Raw genomic sequence first — 19,798 nt, forward strand, 5'->3', positions numbered from 1 at the left:
CGAACCCGATCTCGATCCCAATGCAAGTCAATGGGATTTTTTTTTTACTAATCGGAGATCGGATTTTAAAAACGTTCCTATTCACTATACAGCATGGAATCTAACAATTGGACGCTTTAATTGTTAGAATCCACGCTGTGTAGTGATTTTTTTTAATCACTAAGTAGCCAGAGGATTTTTTTTCAATCCTCTGGCTACTTAGTCCCCCCTGGCGTCCACTTACCTGCAGAGATGGCTGGTCCGGTGCCCGGTGTTCTTGTTCTTCTTCGCCTCGCTGCCCCCGCCTCCCAGGTTAGGAGGACGTCTCCCCGCCCACACTCTCCTAAGCCACAAGCCCCGCCTTCTTCCTAGGTCTTTAACACTAACCTGGGAGGTGGGGGCAGCGAGGCGAAGAAGAACAAGAACATCGGGCACCAGACCAGCCATCTCTGCAGGTAAGTAGCTACTAGAGATGTTAGCTAGTCTCCCATGGAAAGCAATAGGTTAAAAAGCCTCCCATTGATTTCAATGGGGAGCGCACATATGCCGGCACCCAAAGAAATCAATGGGATCTGTTTTAACGTCGCTCATTCTGAACGAGATAATGTTCAGAATATGCGGAGCGTATACTCAGTGTGAAGGCTAACATTGTTAGCTTTTCCCACCATGCTTGGCCAGTAGCAAAGCATTGTGGGAAATAATCACCAATCTCGATCCCACCTAAAAAGATTGTGTTCGGAATTCTGATCGCGATTGTGAAATTTTCTCGATCGCCAATCAGAATCCGATCTTTTTCAAACACGATCGCTCAACCCTAGTCATATGTGATAGGCCATAGAAATAAATGGGTTAGTATTCTAACCGTAAAAGAAAAATATGGCTAGTGTGCATGAGGCCTAAGGGCAATACACTCTGTAATTAAAATCATCTCCTTGGTTCTCCCGCATTGTAGGTACAGTGTACTTATACCAAGTGAACATGTCTGGCATTATAGAATCCCATTTCAGCCACAATTTGGTTTATGTATAAAATAAAATAAGAAAGGAGTAAAAACAACCTTATCTTTAAAAAAAAAAAAAAAAAAAAATGTAACTTGCAAACAATGAAGTAAATCTCAACCTCTGGGAATGATTTAGTGGAATAAAAGGCCATGTAATTCATGGTTAGTTTTAGGGCTGTGGATTCAGAAGGCCAAAACTCTATTGGCAGTCAAAGGAAAGCCCTTCATCAGGCATCTGGAAATAATACATCAGCTGAATACATAATCTTACCAAACACGTACACACAAAAACCTAAATAACTGTAACTAAATCCCTCTTGATAACTGTTTGCAAAAGTAAGCGTAACGTTCACTAAACACAAGTCCATGTAACATATCCACGTAACTAAAGAAAAATATATAAAAAGTGACATATGTACAGTATAATCCAAAATCTGAAAATGCAAAACTTAATAAACATTCTAGATGAGGTGCGGTACCAGCGATTATTACATTGGTGCAAACAGATATCCTTGTATGGACTAGAGATATGGGGCCCAGCTTTCAGTTTCTTTAGTTACATGTTATAGGATTGTCCCTATACTTAGGTAGGGGTCAGGAGACATCATGCCGTGTTTAATAAACCTTACACTTACTTTTGCAAACAGTTATCTTCATAGATTTTTGTGAGTGTGTATATGTTTGGTAATATTATTTATTCAGCTGATGTATTATTTCCAGATGTCTCATGAAGGCCTTTCCTTTGGCTGAAACATCACATATGCTGGATTGCCAATAAACTGATGTTTATATGTTCATACAACTGTGACAGAATCTTTTTACCTAGTAACTTTTTTTTTTTTTTTTTTTTTACTCCACCCAATATTGGTCTTGACTTTGACTCCACAGCCCTGGTTGGCTTTAGCCCTCTAGAGCAATGGCTTGAAGTATCGGTCACAATCCCACTTTATTACATGATGTGTTACAATACTTGATATGGATATGATAGGGACAAACTCTTTACATACCTCCAAGTTGAACAGTTGTCTCAGTCTTTTATTTATTTATTTATTTTTTTGTAAGACTCCTCTTTACCCTTTTCATTAAAGGGTGATTTATCCATTGGGTTGGGGATAACTGCTAGATCAGTTTAGGTCCAATCAGTGGGACCTTACTAGTCATGAGAATAGGGATCCTGAATATTCTATGGCAATGTATGTGCCCTACCACTCCAGTATATGGACTCCCAAAGATAGCCAAGTGGTGTACTCAACTGTCTGTATCAGTCCCACAGACAAGGAATGGAACAGTAGTGCGCATGCTCAACCACCGCTCAATTGAACTTTAGAATTCAGGGGTCCCTTATCGGGTTCAAGTGGTCAGATCGTCTATCCTGTTGTTTTCATACTATCCCTTTTAATATAATTTCATGCATTTGAACCCTTTCTATCTCTACTATATATTAATCGCTATGTGACCAAAGCTGTACTCCAGTAACTTTGGCGCTGCTTATTGATCTCATGACTGTGCACATTTAAAGTTGTATTCCAAGTTCTCTGCTGTAGGAAACCGCTCCACTGCACAACTGTGCTGCCTAACAGTTTGGCTCTGCTCTCTAGTTCAGCCTATTAGCGTTTTTCTTTTACATTGTAGTAGTACATTTTAGGATTGTTGATGTTAAAAAAGATACAAGCAAACAACATAAAAAAGGTTTCCAGAATGTATCACCTGAAGTACTGTGCACATTCTCAGAACTGACACTGAACAAGCAAGGAAGTCATGTGAAACTCATTGCTATGGCCTGAGAGCTTGAAGTGACCCTCACACGTCATGTGACTTCTGACATTGAAGTAACTGTCCTGGTATGTATCCGGTGAATAGTAGTTTATTGAGGAGCAGAATCTATACAGTATTACTTCAGCTACTACTATTACATCATCTAATCATATATCTATATATATAGTATTATTACATCATCATCTCATCATGTTTGTCAGTGTATATATAGTATTATTACAGCATCATCTCGTCATCATATCCATCAGCACATATATAGTATTACTACAGCATCATCTTATCATCATATCTGGCTGTGTATATACAATGTGGGAATTTACTATTCCCTCTACATTAGAAAGTGATCATAGATGGCACATTTGTGGTACATCTTTGGTCCGTGGGCCTTTTATGGGCCAAAGATTTGCCATTTCCCTCTATATGCACTCTGCTTGACACTTCCTACAAAAGTTGGGCTGGGTATACCTCAACCCGAAAGATTTACTATAACTCATGTCAGAAAACATGAGCTGAAATAGGAAATCTATACCAGTTCCTCAGTGGCGAAGATTTCCATTCTAGCATATGGGAGTGTACACAAATAATAAAAAAGTCTGGAGACTCTTAATACTTCAAGTATGGTTATCATTGGTGGGGGTGTGCAGAATCCCAGTCTTATTATATTCCTCCGGTATTACCACATCAACATCTCATCATCTTGTCTATTAGAGTACCGTATATACTCGAGTATAAGCCGAATTTTTCAGCCCAGTTTTTGTGCTGAAAAAGCCCCCCTCGGCTTATACTCGAGTATACTCGGCCATTTGAATTTTTGAAATTTTCCAGTAGCTGCTGCATTTTCCCTCCTAGGCTTATACTCGAGTCAATAAGTTTTCCCAGTTTTTTTGTGGTAAAATTAGGGGGGTCGGCTTATATTCGGGTCGGCTTATACTCGAGTATATACGGTATATACACAGTATTACTACAGCATTATCTAGTCGTCAGATCTGTCAGTGTATATACAAAATTACTATAGTAGCATCTCACCATGTCTCACAGTGTCTACACAATTTTAACTATAGGATCATCTCATCCTCCAGTCTGTCAGTGTATATACAGTAACAATGAAATGTATCATCTAGAGCAGGGGTCAGTAACCTCTCTTACCTGAGCTATATTTCCCTGGCATGGCAGAGATTGGGCTGAGTGGAAGCAGGCAGCAGTAACACTAGCAAGGGTTAACTCCACTGTGAACAAGTGGGTCAATTATTTGAAGAGAACGTCCTGACGCTATTGCTGGCGTCAGGTCAGGGAACAAACAAACCAATTAATAAACCATCCCTGACTAGATAGTAGTACTAGCGTTAGGATGTTCTCAATGGTATTAACCCTTGCTAGTGTTACCTCTGCCTCCTTACTCCTGGCCCAATCACTGCTAGTGTTACTTCCACCCCCATATTGCATACAGTTACTGCAGACCGGTATTGGGGCCTGGAGATTTACTGATATGGACGATTGTTCTGGCTAGTGGCTACACAGGTCTACACGTGAATAGAAGAGGCATCAGCCTTGCGTAATGTATGAAGGGGCAGGCTGCAGTCCTGTGCAAGAAAAGAAGTGGGTCTTGACTCCTGGCTGAAACAACCTTGTACACCCCTTTATTCCTTATACATGTATGGCATAAAGCGGGCACAGGTCTGTGCATGCTTTTAACAGGGCAGCCAGTGATCACATGTGGACACAGCATTGGGCCAGGTTCACAAAGCTGCGATGCTTATGTATTGTACTGTACATGTCCCATTATATAACTTTTATTTAGGGGTTGAGAGTTCATTTATTGCATGGCACATCAGGCAGCTCATCTTTTTAAAAAATCAAAGATGAGTATGAAAAACCCCTACCCCTGATCTAGAGTATCAACTCATCCTCATACTTAAAGGGATCCTATCACTCAGGCATGATTTTTTCTAAGTACCACGTCGGAATAGCCTTAAGAAAAGCTATTCGTCTCCTACCTTTCGTCGTCTTCTCCGCGCCGCCATTCGCCCACAATCCTGGTCCTTGTCAGTATGTTAATGAGCTCTCTCGCAGCACTGGGGGCGGTCCCCAGCACTCAGACAGCACTGGGGGTGTCCCCAATGCTGCTAGAGAACTCTCTGCAGTGCCGCCTCCTCTTCTTCAGCAGCGTCATCTTTAGCCTCTTCTTCCGGCAGTGGCTTGTAACTTCTAAGGCCTCGGGCCTTTGGCAGAGCAGACTGTGCATGCCCACAGGCCACTAGAAAATGGCCGCTTCCAATACTGTGCAAGCGCCCATTTTCTCATGATGCGCAGTCTGCTTTTCCCAAGTCCCGAGGCCTTAGAAGTTACAAGCCACCGCCAGAAGAAGAGGCTTGCAGCATTGGGGATGCCCCCAGTGCTGTCTGAGCGCTGGGAACCGCCCCCAGTGCTGCGAGAGAGCTCATTAGCATACCGACAAGAACCGGGATTGTAGGTGAACAGCGGCGCGGAGAAGACGACGAAAGGTAGGAGACGAATAGCTTTTCTTAAGGCTATTCTGATGTGGTACTTAGAAAAAAATCATGTTTGAGTGATAGGATCCCTTTAAGGATTTGTGGAAAAGCAGCTCTTACATTCTCCCTTTGTTTTCTCTGTGCCCACCCTAATTTATTTCTAAAAAGTGCTATTAGTATCCTCAGACCCCAAAGTATAGCAAGCTGAGGCCCTCTCTTAGGCATCAAGATGTCCTGGCATCATCTTCTGGCCTCTTTCTGCCCCTGGATGACATCACACTATCCCAGGTCACCACTGAAGTCTGTGATTGGGTCTCAGCTGTCACGTGTCCTGTCAACACAACACTTTGATCTAGTGTTGTGATGTCAGTGGTGAACCAGGGATATGTGACGTCATCCAGAGGTCAGAAGAAGATGCCAGGGGACCGCTGGAAACCCATGAAAGGTGAGTATAGTTGATTATTTTTCTCTCCCCTCCCTTGGGCTTCGACTTATTATATTTTGGGATCTCTGGGATACCCCAGAGTATACATTTCCATCCGTTGTACATTGACAGGAATGTAAAAAAAAAATATGAAAAAGCATAATATGCTACGTTTTCTGTCCATTACATACAACAGATATTGATGGACTATAGGTATGCACTTTTGACATCTGTTTTATCAAGGGAAGTCTATGTTGAGCAATACATTTTAATGCATTTTTCTGTATCAAAACATGTCTGCTCAACTGAAAGAAAAAAACATGATATTAACATCCCCTTAGATGGTTGGTTCGTCTCAATAAAATCGGCAAGCTGGGTGACTTGTCTAATGTGTGTGGCCAACATTAGAGAATTTACAAAGTGAGTCTTGGAGCACCTGATATGTTCATGCATTGATTCCATTAGAAACTATATACCTCCTTTTCCCATTGATCACACTGCAGGGAACATCAATACTTACTGCCAGGTTGTCCTTTAGGTGCCAGTGGAAGGACGCCCCAATAATATCTTTTTAGGTAAAGCTGGGTTCACACTAGCGTCAGTGTCCGATGCTAATGTCTGCGGAAGATTTTAGCATCGGACACTAGCTGCGCACGTTACAATTTGCATTATCTTAAATAGGACATCATGTAGTGTCCATGGGTGTCCTTAAGTGTCCGTTTACAAAGATGTCTGATTTTTCAAGCAGACCGCTAAATCCTATATGTAGTGTCCGATGCTAAAATCTTGCGCGGACATTAGCATCGGACACTAGCTGTCGGACACCGACGCTAGTGTGAACGCCCCCTAACGCTAGGTTCACACCTGCGTTCTTCTTTCCGTTCTGTGCTTTCCGTCTTCTGCATGCCAGAAGACGGAAAGCACAGACCGGGTCCGGCCGTGAGCGGCGGTGAGCGTTTTATGCTCTCCGCCGCGAAACCGGATTTTTTTTATCCGGACACAGAGTACTGCGTGTCCGACTCTGTGTCTGGATTATAAAACCCGGTTTCGCGGCGGAGAGCGCAAAACGCTCACCGCCGCTCACGGCCGGACATCTCTCTCACCCATTCAAATGAATGGGTGAGAGAGACTCCTGCAGGTTTCCGTATCCTGCCTCTGTTTTAGGCAGGAAACGCAAACCTGCAGTACGGACACCACAACGCAGATGTGAACGAGCCCTGACTCTTTAGGTAACACTCGGAGAAATGATTTATCCATAGTGGACAACCTGATACATAGTATATGTATGTCATTTTTTTTCCCTAGCGTCAGATTTTCTTTTCATTGGTCTCGATTTTGTTAGTGTTTGGTCAGATTTCCTTAAGCATCTTGACTCTGTAGGTTTATAGGTTGATCTTGATATGGAGGGTGCCATTAAATGTGACCTAATTGGCTATTAAGACAACTCACCAGGCTGTGTCCAGCCATCTCTGCCCCTAACCCTCCATGCCCTTGAGGGATTCACCAGTCTTGATCTGTATCGTTCTCCATTTGATTTTCTTCCTTGTTATTTTTTTCTTTTTATTCTTTCTATAAATATAGATTTAATTTAGTCTTTCTTTCTATAAACGATTCCCAGATTTCCCCTCGGGGGGATTTGTGAATTAATTTGAACAATGCCACGCTTGAGAGGGCTTGCTGCATTTTCTGTGCCTGTAGTTAGAAGCAGTTTGGGGACGCTGATAAGGATTTCAATAGGGCCGTTTTACCAGAAAGAGGTCATTTTATCTCTGTCAGGCTGCTGCAGTGTGCGTCTTTATGACAGAAATGAAGCAGTTTCCCCCATCTTGATGTTGAATCATTATTTTATGTTCTACAGAACACTTAGACAATGGACGAGTATCAGGAGAAGACATGACACGGAATAGTGTTAGGCCATGGTCCAGAAAAGAATAACAAGCAGGGGGTATATGCTCCTGACATCTAGGCCTGGGAGATGGGAAGATCTTTGATAAGAGAATTGCAGTGAATTACTATTAGTACATTTATTATAGTTCTCTCTCATTTTGTGATCACTGAAGCTTTTACTGGCGCCAGCAATCATATAAAGCGGAAAGGTGGGTGATCTCAAAGATTACAGAACAGGTATATCCACATATACACTCACCGGCCACTTTATTAGGTACACCTGTCCAACTGCTCGTTAACACTTAATTTCTAATCAGCCAATCACATGGCGGCAACTCAGTGCATTTAGGCATGTAGACATGGTCAAGACAATCTCCTGCAGTTCAAACCGAGCATCAGTATGGGGAAGAAAGGTGATTTGAGTGCCTTTGAACGTGGCATGGTTGTTGGTGCCAGAAGGGCTGGTCTGAGTATTTCAGAAACTGCTGATCTACTGGGATTTTCATGCACAACCATCTCTAGGGTTTACAGAGAATGGTCCGAAAGAGAAAAAACATCCAGTGAGCGGCAGTTCTGTGGGGGGCGGAAATGCGTTCTTGATGCCAGAGGTCAGAGGAGAATGGCCAGACTGGTTCCAGCTGATAGAAAGGCAACAGTGACTCAAATAGCCACCCGTTACAACCAAGGTAGCCAGAAGAGCATCTCTGAACGCCGCACAGTACGTCCAACTTTGAGGCTACAGATGGGCTACAGCAGCAGAAGACCACACCGGGTGCCACTCCTTTCAGCTAAGAACAGGAAACTGAGGCTACAATTTACACAAGCTCATCGAAATTGGACAATTGAAGATTGGAAAAACGTTGCCTGGTCTGATGAGTCTCGATTTCTGCTGCGACATTCGGATGGTAGGGTCAGAATTTGGCGTCAACAACATGAAAGCATGGATCCATCCTGCCTTGTATCGGTAACGGTTCAGGCTGGTGGTGGTGGTGTGGGGAATATTTTCTTGGCACTCTTTGGGCCCCTTGGTACCAATTGAGCATCGTTGCAACGCCAAAGCCTACCTGAGTATTGTTGCTGACCATGTCCATCCCTTTATGACCACAATGTACCCAACATCTGATGGCTACTTTCAGCAGGATAATGCAATGCCATGTCATAAAGCTGGAATCATCTCAGACTGGTTTCTTGAACATGACAATGAGTTCACTGTACTCCAATGGCCTCCACAGTCACCAGATCTCAATCCAATAGAGGAGCATCTTTGGGATGTGGTGGAACGGGAGATTTGCATCATGGATGTGCAGCCGACAAATCTGCGACTGCAACTGTGTGATGCCATCATGTCAATATGGACCAAAATCTCTGAGGAATGCTTCCAGCACCTTGTTGTATCTATGCCACGAAGAATTGAGGCAGTTCTGAAGGCAAAAGGGGGTCCAACCCGTTACTAGAATGGTGTACCTAATAAAGTGGCCGGTGAGTGTAGTGGGTACTTGCAGATTTTTTATCCAGATTTATTGGCAGAAAATCCTCGATATGTTACAGTAACAGCAACAAAACTCCATACAATGCCAAATAAAACCCACAGAATTTGACAAGTGGTGAGAATTTTTAATGTATTGCATTTCAATCTGTAGGTGCAAATTCCACCAACGCAAGCATAGCATGAAATCTGCACTACTATGTACATGTAAGACATACAGATTATGTCACGGATTTGCATCCCATGTGGACCTACCTCTTAGGTGGAAAAAATATTCATGGCCTGATCCTGTTTAATCCGCTGATCAGCAGAAAAGCAGGCACTGTGCCTCAGTTGGCCCTTCTTTGCCTTTTTGATGGATGCAGTAGGGGACTTGGGCATTGGTCACGAATGATCACACACTGATGTCCAAGCCTAAGGATATGGCATCAATGTAATTGAATCCAGTTGATAGACCCGCTGCTGCAATCTGGCTATAGTCTTATAGTGGTAGTTTAACTATTCTTTCATCCCTTGTGGCAATGAAAATTGAGAGTCCCATATAACTAATATTGTCGGACAATGTGAAGTAGTCATCTTGACGGACCTGAACCATCCATGTGATGCATACATAGACTCTTCTAAGTAACTTTAGCAGGTTTAGAAATATGTAGCTAGAGTAAATGGCTGGTAAGTGTATCGAAAGTTGTATCTACACGCGAGAAGTATCCTAAATTATCTTTGTTCTTCCCAGATATACCTGATCTTTATCCCAACATAAAATCTATTATTTACCTGGAAAGCTGTCATAGATAGATAGATAGATAGATAGATAGATAGATAGATAGATAGGAGATAGATAGATGGATGGATGGATAGATAGATAGATAGATAGATAGATAGATAGATAGATAGATAGATAGATAGATAGGAGATAGATAGATAGATAGATAGATAGATAGATAGGAGATAGATAGATAGATAGATAGATAGATAGATAGATAGATAGGAGATAGAGAGAGAGAGAGAGAGAGAGAGAGATAGGAGATAGATAGATGCATAGATAGATAGATAGATAGATAGATAGATAGATAGATAGATAGGAGATAGATAGGGGATAGAGAGATAGATAGATAGATAGATAGATAGATAGATAGATAGATAGATAGAGACAGATAGATAGATAGATAGATAGGAGATAGATATACTATAGATAGATAGATAGATAGATAGATAGATAGATGCATAGATAGATAGATAGATAGATAGATAGATAGATAGATAGGAGATAGATAGATAGATAGATAGATAGATAGATAGATAGGAGAGAGATAGATAGATGGATAGATAGATAGATAGATAGATAGATAGATAGATAGATAGATAGATAGGAGATAGATATACTATAGATAGATAGATAGATAGATAGATAGATAGATAGATATACTATAGATAGATAGATATACTATAGATAGATAGATATACTATAGATAGATAGATAGATAGATAGATAGATAGATAGATAGATAGATAACACTAAGTTGTAAGCTTAACCTACTAAGACTGTCTTTTCTTTGGTGAATAAGTAGAGGATTCCTCATAAAAGTTGAGGGAGATCTACAAAGGTAAATGAGACAGGATTCTGTCTACATTTGTGCCATAGTATATATCCATAGAAAGAAAGGGAGTGACTCATTGGAAACACATATGTCCAACATGCACAAAAATAACCCGAAAATGTTGACTCAAAAGACACTAAAGTTGAACAAAAGTGTCTAAAATGCACCGAATTTGTCATGCAGTATGAGGCATTTTGTTAAATTTAGCACATTTGTATTGACTGTTTACACTGTAAAATATTAGGATTATTAAATGCACCCAGTATCTATATTTGCAACAATATGATGCCATAGCTGTCACTGAAGAGTTCTTCTCTTGTCACATGTGTGGGTTGGAAACTAATACAAAAATCTCTGGTGATGTTTTTCACAAAAAATATTATGGGATAAACTGAATACTAATGTATTATTAATAGTCAGGTCAAAAAATTAATGCAGAATTATAGAATATTTTATCTTATTCAATCATGAAACAAGTAGTGTAAAAATTGTGTAATGTGTGGGTTTTATTAACCACAATCGCATAGTGTGAATGAATAGGGGCCCCCACACTAGCGATCAGGTGGGATCCCAGCTGTGTGTGCCCACATCTATGTATATGTAATAAATGTATTTTGTGAGAATACTAGAGATGAGCGAACACTGTTCGGATCAGCCGATCCGAACAGCACGCTCCCATAGAAATGAATGGAAGCACCTGTGACGCTGACTTTTCTGGCGGCCGACCGGCGTCACAGGTGCTTCCATTCATTTCTATGGGAGCGTGCTGTTCGGATCGGCTGATCCGAACAGTGTTCACTCATCTCTAGAGAACACCTCTTTAAATATGTTTCCGACCCCAATGCATATTTCATACTGTTGGCCTATCCATAGAATAGACCATCAGTATGTGATCTGGGGGTACCGCACCCAAACCCCACACAGATCAGCTGTTTCAGCAGCCTTCAGTTGCCGGTAGCTGCTGCAGTGGACAGAGAGCATGTGCAGTCTGCATCACTATATAGTGGATGGGCTGTGGCGCTCCCTGAACACTGCAGCAACTTCTGACACCTATAAGTAATGTGTTCAGCTGATCAACGTTCACATACTAATAGCTTATCCTATGGATAGGTCATCAGTGTGACATATGCACTAAGTGTCCCCTTATCCCTTTGAGGCTCAATTTCAAGATAAGATAAGATAATCCTTTAATAGTCCCTCCATAGGGAAATTCAGTGTGTTACAGCAGCATGGATAATACAGTAATATATTACAAGAAAGAATACATATAAGCTCAGAATAGCAGAAGAAGAAGATATTAGGAGTCGTAGCAACTAAAAAGAAAAGAAAGACTTCAGGATCATTTAGTTCTCTGTGCGAAGTGATCTTTTCTTGGCCTGATGTAGATTATGTAGTCTGACCGCGGTTTGGAGGAAGGATCTCCGATAGCGCTCCTTCCCACATTTGGGGTGAAGCAGTCGGTCACTGACAGTACTGCCAAGTGCTATCACGGTCTCATACATGGGATGGCAGTTGTTCTCCAGTGTGGAACTCACCACGGACAGTATCCTTCTGTCACCCACCACCTGCACTGGGTCCAGGGGGCTCCCCAAGAGACAGATGGCCCTTCTAACCAGCCTGTCAAGTCTATTTCTCTCCCTGGCTGTTATGCTACTCCCTCAGCAGGCCACTCCAAAGAAGATGGCTGATGCTACCACAGAGTTGAAAAAGACCCTAAGAAGTGGCCCCTGGACTCCAAAGGCCCTCAGTCTCCTGAGCAGGTAGAGCCTGCTGTGACCCTTTCTGTACAGCGCCTCCAGGTGATCAGCACAGTCTAGCTTATTATTTTGGAGCACACCCAGGTACTTATAGGTCTTGACTGTCTCAATGCCCATCCCCTGGATGTCCACCGGATTCAGGGTACTCCTCCTCTGACTAAAGTCCACCACTATCTCCTTGGTCTTCCCAGCATTAATCCTGAGGTGGTTCCGCTGACACAATTCTACAAAATCCCGGTTTAAGTCTATGTACTCCCTGACGTCTCTGTCTGTGATGAAGCTTACTATTTTATAGGTCCTCCTTGGTGCCCATGGTCCATGCTATATTTGTATTTCTAAAAATGTCAGAGTTCACCCATCAATTTTGTCCAGCATCTTTTATCTCAATTAAATTCTATGTCATACACTTACATTTCTCAATTGTAAAAATATGGTTTAGAACAAGCCTCATAACTACATTTGGTTGTTGTAGTCTAACTATAGTGACACTGCGAAAAGTAGATGAAGAATTTATTGTGGACAAACATATAACGAACTTCTTCTGTTCTAGGTACCCCCACTCCTGGTGGTCCATTGTTGGCTTCTTTAGGAATACCCAGTCGACCAATCCAAGCACATTTGGACATCAAGCATCTTCTAACATTCAGGATCAATGGTGTCTCCCCACTTAGCCTCTTCCCAAATTTTAATGCGGTAGGTATTTTGCTTAATCTCTCTAAGAATTGTGAAATATAAGGAAGTTTAAGGCTAATTTTCTTATTATCCTAAAGGCTCCCATTTCTCTGTAAGATGTCTTGTTGGTTCCCAAAATCCATCCATCTCCTTACGAGAGCTGAACATGATTGACTCTGTACCACTAAAGTGATAAGTATAGCGCAGGACAGTGCCGTGAGTCGTAATAATGCACTGGCCCATTTTGATCACCATCTAGCCCCTCGCACTTTCTTAAAAAGTGGCAGAAAGGTTGTAGAATTCACAATGTGGTGCATTTTTGGTGCAAATGTTGGCTGTGCACCAAAGAGTCACAACATCTACACCACCTTTGTGGCATACATTAAATAGGAAATTCCCCCTATGGCTTGTTGAGATGAATAACTGCACTCACGCTGGTTATGCTGTTTATATAGATCTAGAGAAGAAGCTGTGTGGAGAGCACTGTGCATAGCAAATAAAGGAGCTGAGAAATATTAGTTTCTCCTGCTAAAGTTAAAAGATGCCTATATAGAATTACATTTGCCTCATTCACGGACCTGCTTGTATAAAATGCATTGCGGATGGCTATCATAACCCTTGTTAGATGATGGGGTAGATTTTTCATGGCCCTATGCCATTTTTATTGGGTTTTGCACCATTGGTCTGTGTCATAAATTAAGCACATCCTGCAGCAGTGCGGGTCATATCAAGACATTGAAATAAAATCTGCAGCAAGGTTGTGAGCAGCTGGAAATTACAGGCTGAGATTACACAACCTACAGGACCAAGCTAAGATAAACTGAATATTGTACCCACACTGGGAATGACAACGGGTATCACAGTCTGCTTGAGGAACGCACTAGGCAACAGTCCTAAGGAATGGACAATGATTCAAGCAGTCCCTCCAGTGTGACAGGGGAGGAGGAAAATGTGAGATAATACCCCCAAGGGTCCCACTTTTGGAGGGACTTTCCCTACTTTTGACCTTCATGGCTTCATGAACATGTGTATTGTCCATGTATTAGCCTTGTTCTTCACAGATGGCACACTGACCCTTTATATTGCAATGGCTCCGTGCACTCACTTGTGTACAATCATGGACCCTTGTATGGGACCGTGAGCCTGGAGCAAAACTCAGGATCGGTCCTATAGCTGTCCATTTTGCAGCCCAAGCTCACCATTCTTAAGCTCATCCCACGCTCATGGTAGAAAGTGAATGGAGCTGTGGAGTCATGGGCAGTACCTGGACAATTTCCATGTGCCATTCAACCATGGACCTGACACATGCACTTGGTAGCCCATACACATTTATGCTTAGTTGAGCATGTGTGTGTTTTGAGTAGGAAGCAGCTTATTCCATGGGAAGAAAGGATCGAGCATGTTGGAATCTGCATGCCAGACAACTCTCTTCTACAGCATCAGCCATTAGGGACAGTCAAAGCCTCCCATGTATGTTAAATGGTTGGCCATTACTTCCAAAATCAATGGGTTTAGCCAGTGGCCATATAATGTGTATGGCTACTTATAATACAAAAGAGAGACTTGTGGTATAAACTGCTGATCTTTGAAAGGAAAGGCTTCATAAAGATACTGTACATGAGACACTTATAGCACTGTAAGTTTTTAATATCCATTGGAGGCATGTATTATCACTTATCACATCCTCATATCATTGAAAAAAGCAGCATACTTCCCAGCCACTGTCACCGGTGCCAAAGGTAGTTTTCTTTTATTGTAGCCTAAACCATTCAGTACTATTAGCTAGTAGTTAGTCAAGTGGGCAGTCCATAACACTCCATCCACTCTTGGTGGACCGCCCCCTTGGCTACCAGCTGCATTCAGCTTCTGAGATAACAGCACCCACAACAGATAAACACTTGGTAGAAAACTACCAAGACGTCCGTGCAGCAGTATCTGTGTATGTAAGTGGTGATAGGTCCTCTGTAAGACCTTGCATAGGTAGCCATCAGATCCACTCAGTACCTTTTGGTCTTGAATCATTGTTGCAAGGAACCAAATGAGTAATAATCTTCCTGCAAGCGCAGTGTCGCTATACTTATGGGTTTTTGCACGGTCATATTTGGCACAGGTCTTGAAGCTTGTTGTTTTTGGTCCGGATAGAAGAAAAGTAAATCTTATTTTTGGGAGTCCCCAAGCAGTGTATATCTATAAGCCCCATGGACAGAAATAATTTCTGGAGATAGAGTCTTCTGTTAAAAAGTAAAAAAAAAATAGACAGAGAATCAAGTCTTTGTTAGATGACTTTTCCCAATCTATAATGCCAGCATTGTCCTCGCTCCTGGCCTGAGGCTTAGCAAGATTATCTTATCTCCAGTATGACTGTCAGGAGAGAGGCTGCGTTTTAAGGCCGATCGTATTTCTTTTCGAAACTATTTAGCCAAGGAGACAGGTGCATCTGTCTTCGAGGCACAAAGCTGGGAGGGCGAGAGGTGTTATCAGGGCCCCAAATTCCATTCAGAGAAGTGAGCGGCATGACAATGTGTGATGATTAATGGGCTGTCTGAGATCCCAACTTCACCACCACCACATCAACCAGTGCATCACGAAATGAGCCTGTCTGTGCGCAAAACGAAAGCCACACACTTCATACATGACAGCACTTAGAACAAGAAGGCAATGTACAAAGCAATGGAAGGAAGACCCAAACAAATGATCTAGGTCTATTCAATTTACAATGTAAGTGTTTGTATGCAAAAATGACTTAGAATTTTAGGGTGATATAATAAGGTGACTTTTATGGGTTTATAAGTGTTCTATGTATATTTGAACTATATATACTTGTGACCGATTAGATATTTTATTATAGTTGTTGTCTAGGTATAGCTAAAGAACCCTATTTTCCAGAAACAACCCTCCTTCGATCTGGTATCTAAGGCTTCCACAAGAGAGTGGCAAATCCCATAGTTATGGTGTTTTTTTTTCTTATCCCTTTACGTGACCCCTTGGATTGCTTTTTACCATTGTTTTCCAACTAGGCAGTTTCTCTTTAGAGAGGAGTCCTGTGCACGTTTTTGACACCTAAAGGGTACTGAACCAGCAGGATTAGACCTCTGATCTTCAATGGTCCTAGATGACCATAGCTGGCCATACACACTTGAGGTGCATCTGGCTCAGACAAATTCCTAATGTGTATAGGGAGCTTCCAAACTCTCCAATGTCAGGGACCAGTAGCGTAACTACCGCCATAGCAGCGGAGGCAGCTGCCACAGGGCCCGGGACATTAGGGGCCCGGTGACAGCCGCTACCGCTGCTATCATTATACTCGGGGGTCTTTTCGGACCCCCAAGTATAATGATTGGCGGACCGGGAGAGGTAAGAAACATAAAAAACATGTTACTTACCTCTCCACGATCCTGCCAGGCCTCCTTCCTGATGTCTCTAACGTCACATGAACCCGGCCTGCGTCCCGGGTCATGTGACGTCCGACGTCATTGAACAAGGACAGCAGCACAGAAGGCAGCGGAGAAGACCGCGTAGGAGCCGGGGGACAGGTAAGTAACAGTAGTTTTTTATGTTTTTATTCCCCCGGGTCTCCGATTATTATTATACTCTGGGGCCTGAAAAGACCCCATAACAATTATTATAATAATTGTTTATGGGTGTCCACAGTGGGACATAATACTGTGTGCAGGGGCCACTATGGAGGAAAATACTGTGTGTAGGGGCCACTATGGGGGATAATACTGTGTGCAGGGGCCACTATGGGGTATAATACTGTGTGCAGGGGCCACTATGGGGGAAAATACTGTGTGCAGGGGCCACTATGGGGGATAATACTGTGTGCAGGGGCCACTAAGGGACATAATAGTGTGTGCAGGGGCCACTATGGGACATAATACTGTGTGCAGGGGCCACTATAGGGGATAATACTGTGTGTAGGGGCCACTATGGGGGATAATACTGTGTGCAGGGGCCACTATGGGGGATAATACTGTGTGCAGGGGCCACTATGGGGGATAATACTGTGTGCCGGGGCCACTATGGGGGATAATACTGTGTGCAGGGGCCACTATGGGGGAAAATACTGTGTGCAGGGGCCACTATGGGGGATAATACTGTGTGCAGGGGCCACTAAGGGACATAATAGTGTGTGCAGGGGCCACTATGGGACATAATACTGTCTGCAGGGGCCACTATAGGGGATAATACTGTGTGTAGGGGCCACTATGGGGGATAATACTGTGTGCAGGGGCCACTATGGGGGATAATACTGTGTGCAGGGACCACTATGGGGGATAATACTGTGTGCAGGGGCCACTATGGGGGATAATACTGTGTGCAGGGGCCACTATAGGGGATAATTAGAGATGAGCGAACACTGTTCGGATCAGCCGATCCGAACAGCACGCTCCCATAGAAATGAATGGAAGCACCTGTGACGCCGGCCGGATGCCGGCAAAGTCAGCGTCACAGGTGCTTCCAATCATTTCTATGGGAGCGTGCTGTTCGGAGCGGCTGATCCGAACAGTGTTCGCTCATCTCTAATTATCCCCTATAGTGGCCCCTGCACACAGTATTATCTCATCTCTAGGGATAATAGAACGCGCAGAAATGCGTAGGGGGGGGGTTGGTCGAGGTCTTCGGTGTCGGACGGGGGGGGGCTTGTCAAAAGTTCGCCACGGGGCCCCACCATTCCTAGTTACGCCACTGTCAGGGACGATAGAGATAAGCCACTACCAAAAAGACTGGCAGTTGTTTTCTTCCTTCTTTGTGTTCCATAGACATGCACTACATGGTAAATCCATGAATCCATGTTTATAGGGGAGTTAGCTGGCTGTACGCTAGCTCTTTGGCGGGGATAAGCAGCAATGACAGAATAGTCCATGGAGAAAAGTGATAATCGTTTGTGAGTTTATATGTTTTCCTTGTGTTTGCTGCCACTTTGATTCTATGGCTTGAACGCCAAAGATGGAATTATACGGTACTTACCATATCTCCTTCCCCTTGAGCAGACATATATTAAAACCAAGACTGCATAAATAGTGTACAGTAGAAGAATTCATGACCAAGTATAAATATAATACTGAGTATCTGTAATGTTATTGAATAGATAAAGATGGGAGAATACCGTAATTCAGTAGAGATGTATGTACATAGAGCTACATATATCATATTATATCCCTGTACAGCATTGAGTGAGAGCAATGATATATAGGAATTCTTTCTCTCTGCAGATGGACCCAGTACAGAAAGCAGTCATCAATCATACATTTGGTGGACCATCTCCTCCAAAGAGAAAGCCTTTTATATCCTGCAATATTTGCCATCTCAGGTTCAACTCCTTGGTAAGAATGTATTATAGCCTTCCATAAGGCAAAGCTTTACATTTATTAATGTAACCGGTCTATCACTAACAGTATATGGTGTCTTCATGGTTAACAATAACTTCCTATATGAATTACTCTTCATTATCTCCTATATATAGGGCCAGAACTTCAGTGAAACATTCTATTCAACATATGTTTAAATGAGGGTAGAAACATATGGAATATGTATTATTGTAGTCTGCCATATGGAATATGGATACATTATTTTTTCCATAGACACATGTGCCATACGCGTATAAACTCAGAGAACAGCTTAGTCCTGATCCATGAGAAGAGTATTGTATAGTATACAGAACAATAGGTGGTCTACTATATCACTGTGAGACGGTCCCGATTATCTGATGGTTAAGCAGAGATAGGAATATGTATCTTTGGTGCTTTTATCACGTATCAAGAACATCTAGTTATCCCTGACATGAAAGCACCAATAACAATGGCAAAGAACAATAATAACCAGGGCCCCTCTATTATTCATGCCATTGTGGCACACTAGAGACTTTTTTGGACCAGTTGACCAAGACAATCTAAGAGGTGGCTTTATACACTATAATACCTTGCTGCTTGATGTAGATACACTCTACAAGATATATATAAGATTTGTATTATATATAATAGATTTCTATTTTTTGGTAGCAATATGTATCTGAAAGGTTATAATACAGCAAGTACCTTTCTATATTCTTATTCTGTCTTATTAGTCATGGTTAATGTGGCCCAGCAGCCCTCTCCTGAATGGTGCCATCATGACAAACACACATCGGACATTATAATTTTTTTCTATCCCATTATGTTGCTTGTCCACAAAAATAAATTCAGCTTATACCCTAGTAATGCTCTTGGTACTGCACTGTTGAGTAAATGCTATGGAACGTATACCTTTTAATGGACTGAACCACTACAGAATGGGTACTGAGATGGCACACCAGACAGAGAGAGCTCTGAGAAGGTACGAACACAAGGAATCTTCTCTATGGAGTAGGAGGAAGAGTGGAATATGAGGAGAGACTAGGCAGAGCCCGAGCTAGATTGGGAAGTGCCAGCTAGAGCATCTCTGTGTTGTGTCGGGGGAAAATCATAATACCCCAGAGATATGCTGTCTGTAAAGGAAAATTAATTAACAGGCCAAGATCGGCTGCCGCCATCTTTAGCCCGGAGAATCAACAGAGACACATGGTGGTCGTGTATCAAAATGGATTCTGATTTATTGTTACAGAAAGTTAGCATTTATACAAAAAAAAGCAGGTTGGACTTTGACCCGATTGGTTATACATAAGCTGTGGTACATGACTATTGGATAAGTTCTGCATCTCATTATTATACTCCAACCTGGGATGACCTTTCTCATGACATACAGAAGAATT

General features: G+C 42.4%; 1 protein-coding gene across 2 annotated transcripts in view; it reads left to right on the forward strand.

Moving 5' to 3' along the window:
* The window catches only part of ZNF385C (zinc finger protein 385C), a 124,347-nt gene that overhangs the window by 75,281 nt on the left and 29,268 nt on the right, over positions 1 to 19,798 (forward strand). For both annotated transcript variants that reach the window (XM_075278304.1, XM_075278305.1), the window contains 2 exons: positions 12,947 to 13,089; positions 18,285 to 18,395. In XM_075278304.1, the coding sequence (XP_075134405.1) occupies positions 12,947 to 13,089; positions 18,285 to 18,395 (254 nt within the window). The remainder of the gene's footprint in view (positions 1 to 12,946; positions 13,090 to 18,284; positions 18,396 to 19,798) is intronic.

The sequence above is a fragment of the Leptodactylus fuscus genome, chromosome 6 (assembly GCF_031893055.1).
Source record: "Leptodactylus fuscus isolate aLepFus1 chromosome 6, aLepFus1.hap2, whole genome shotgun sequence".
Lineage (NCBI taxonomy): Eukaryota > Metazoa > Chordata > Amphibia > Anura > Leptodactylidae > Leptodactylus > Leptodactylus fuscus.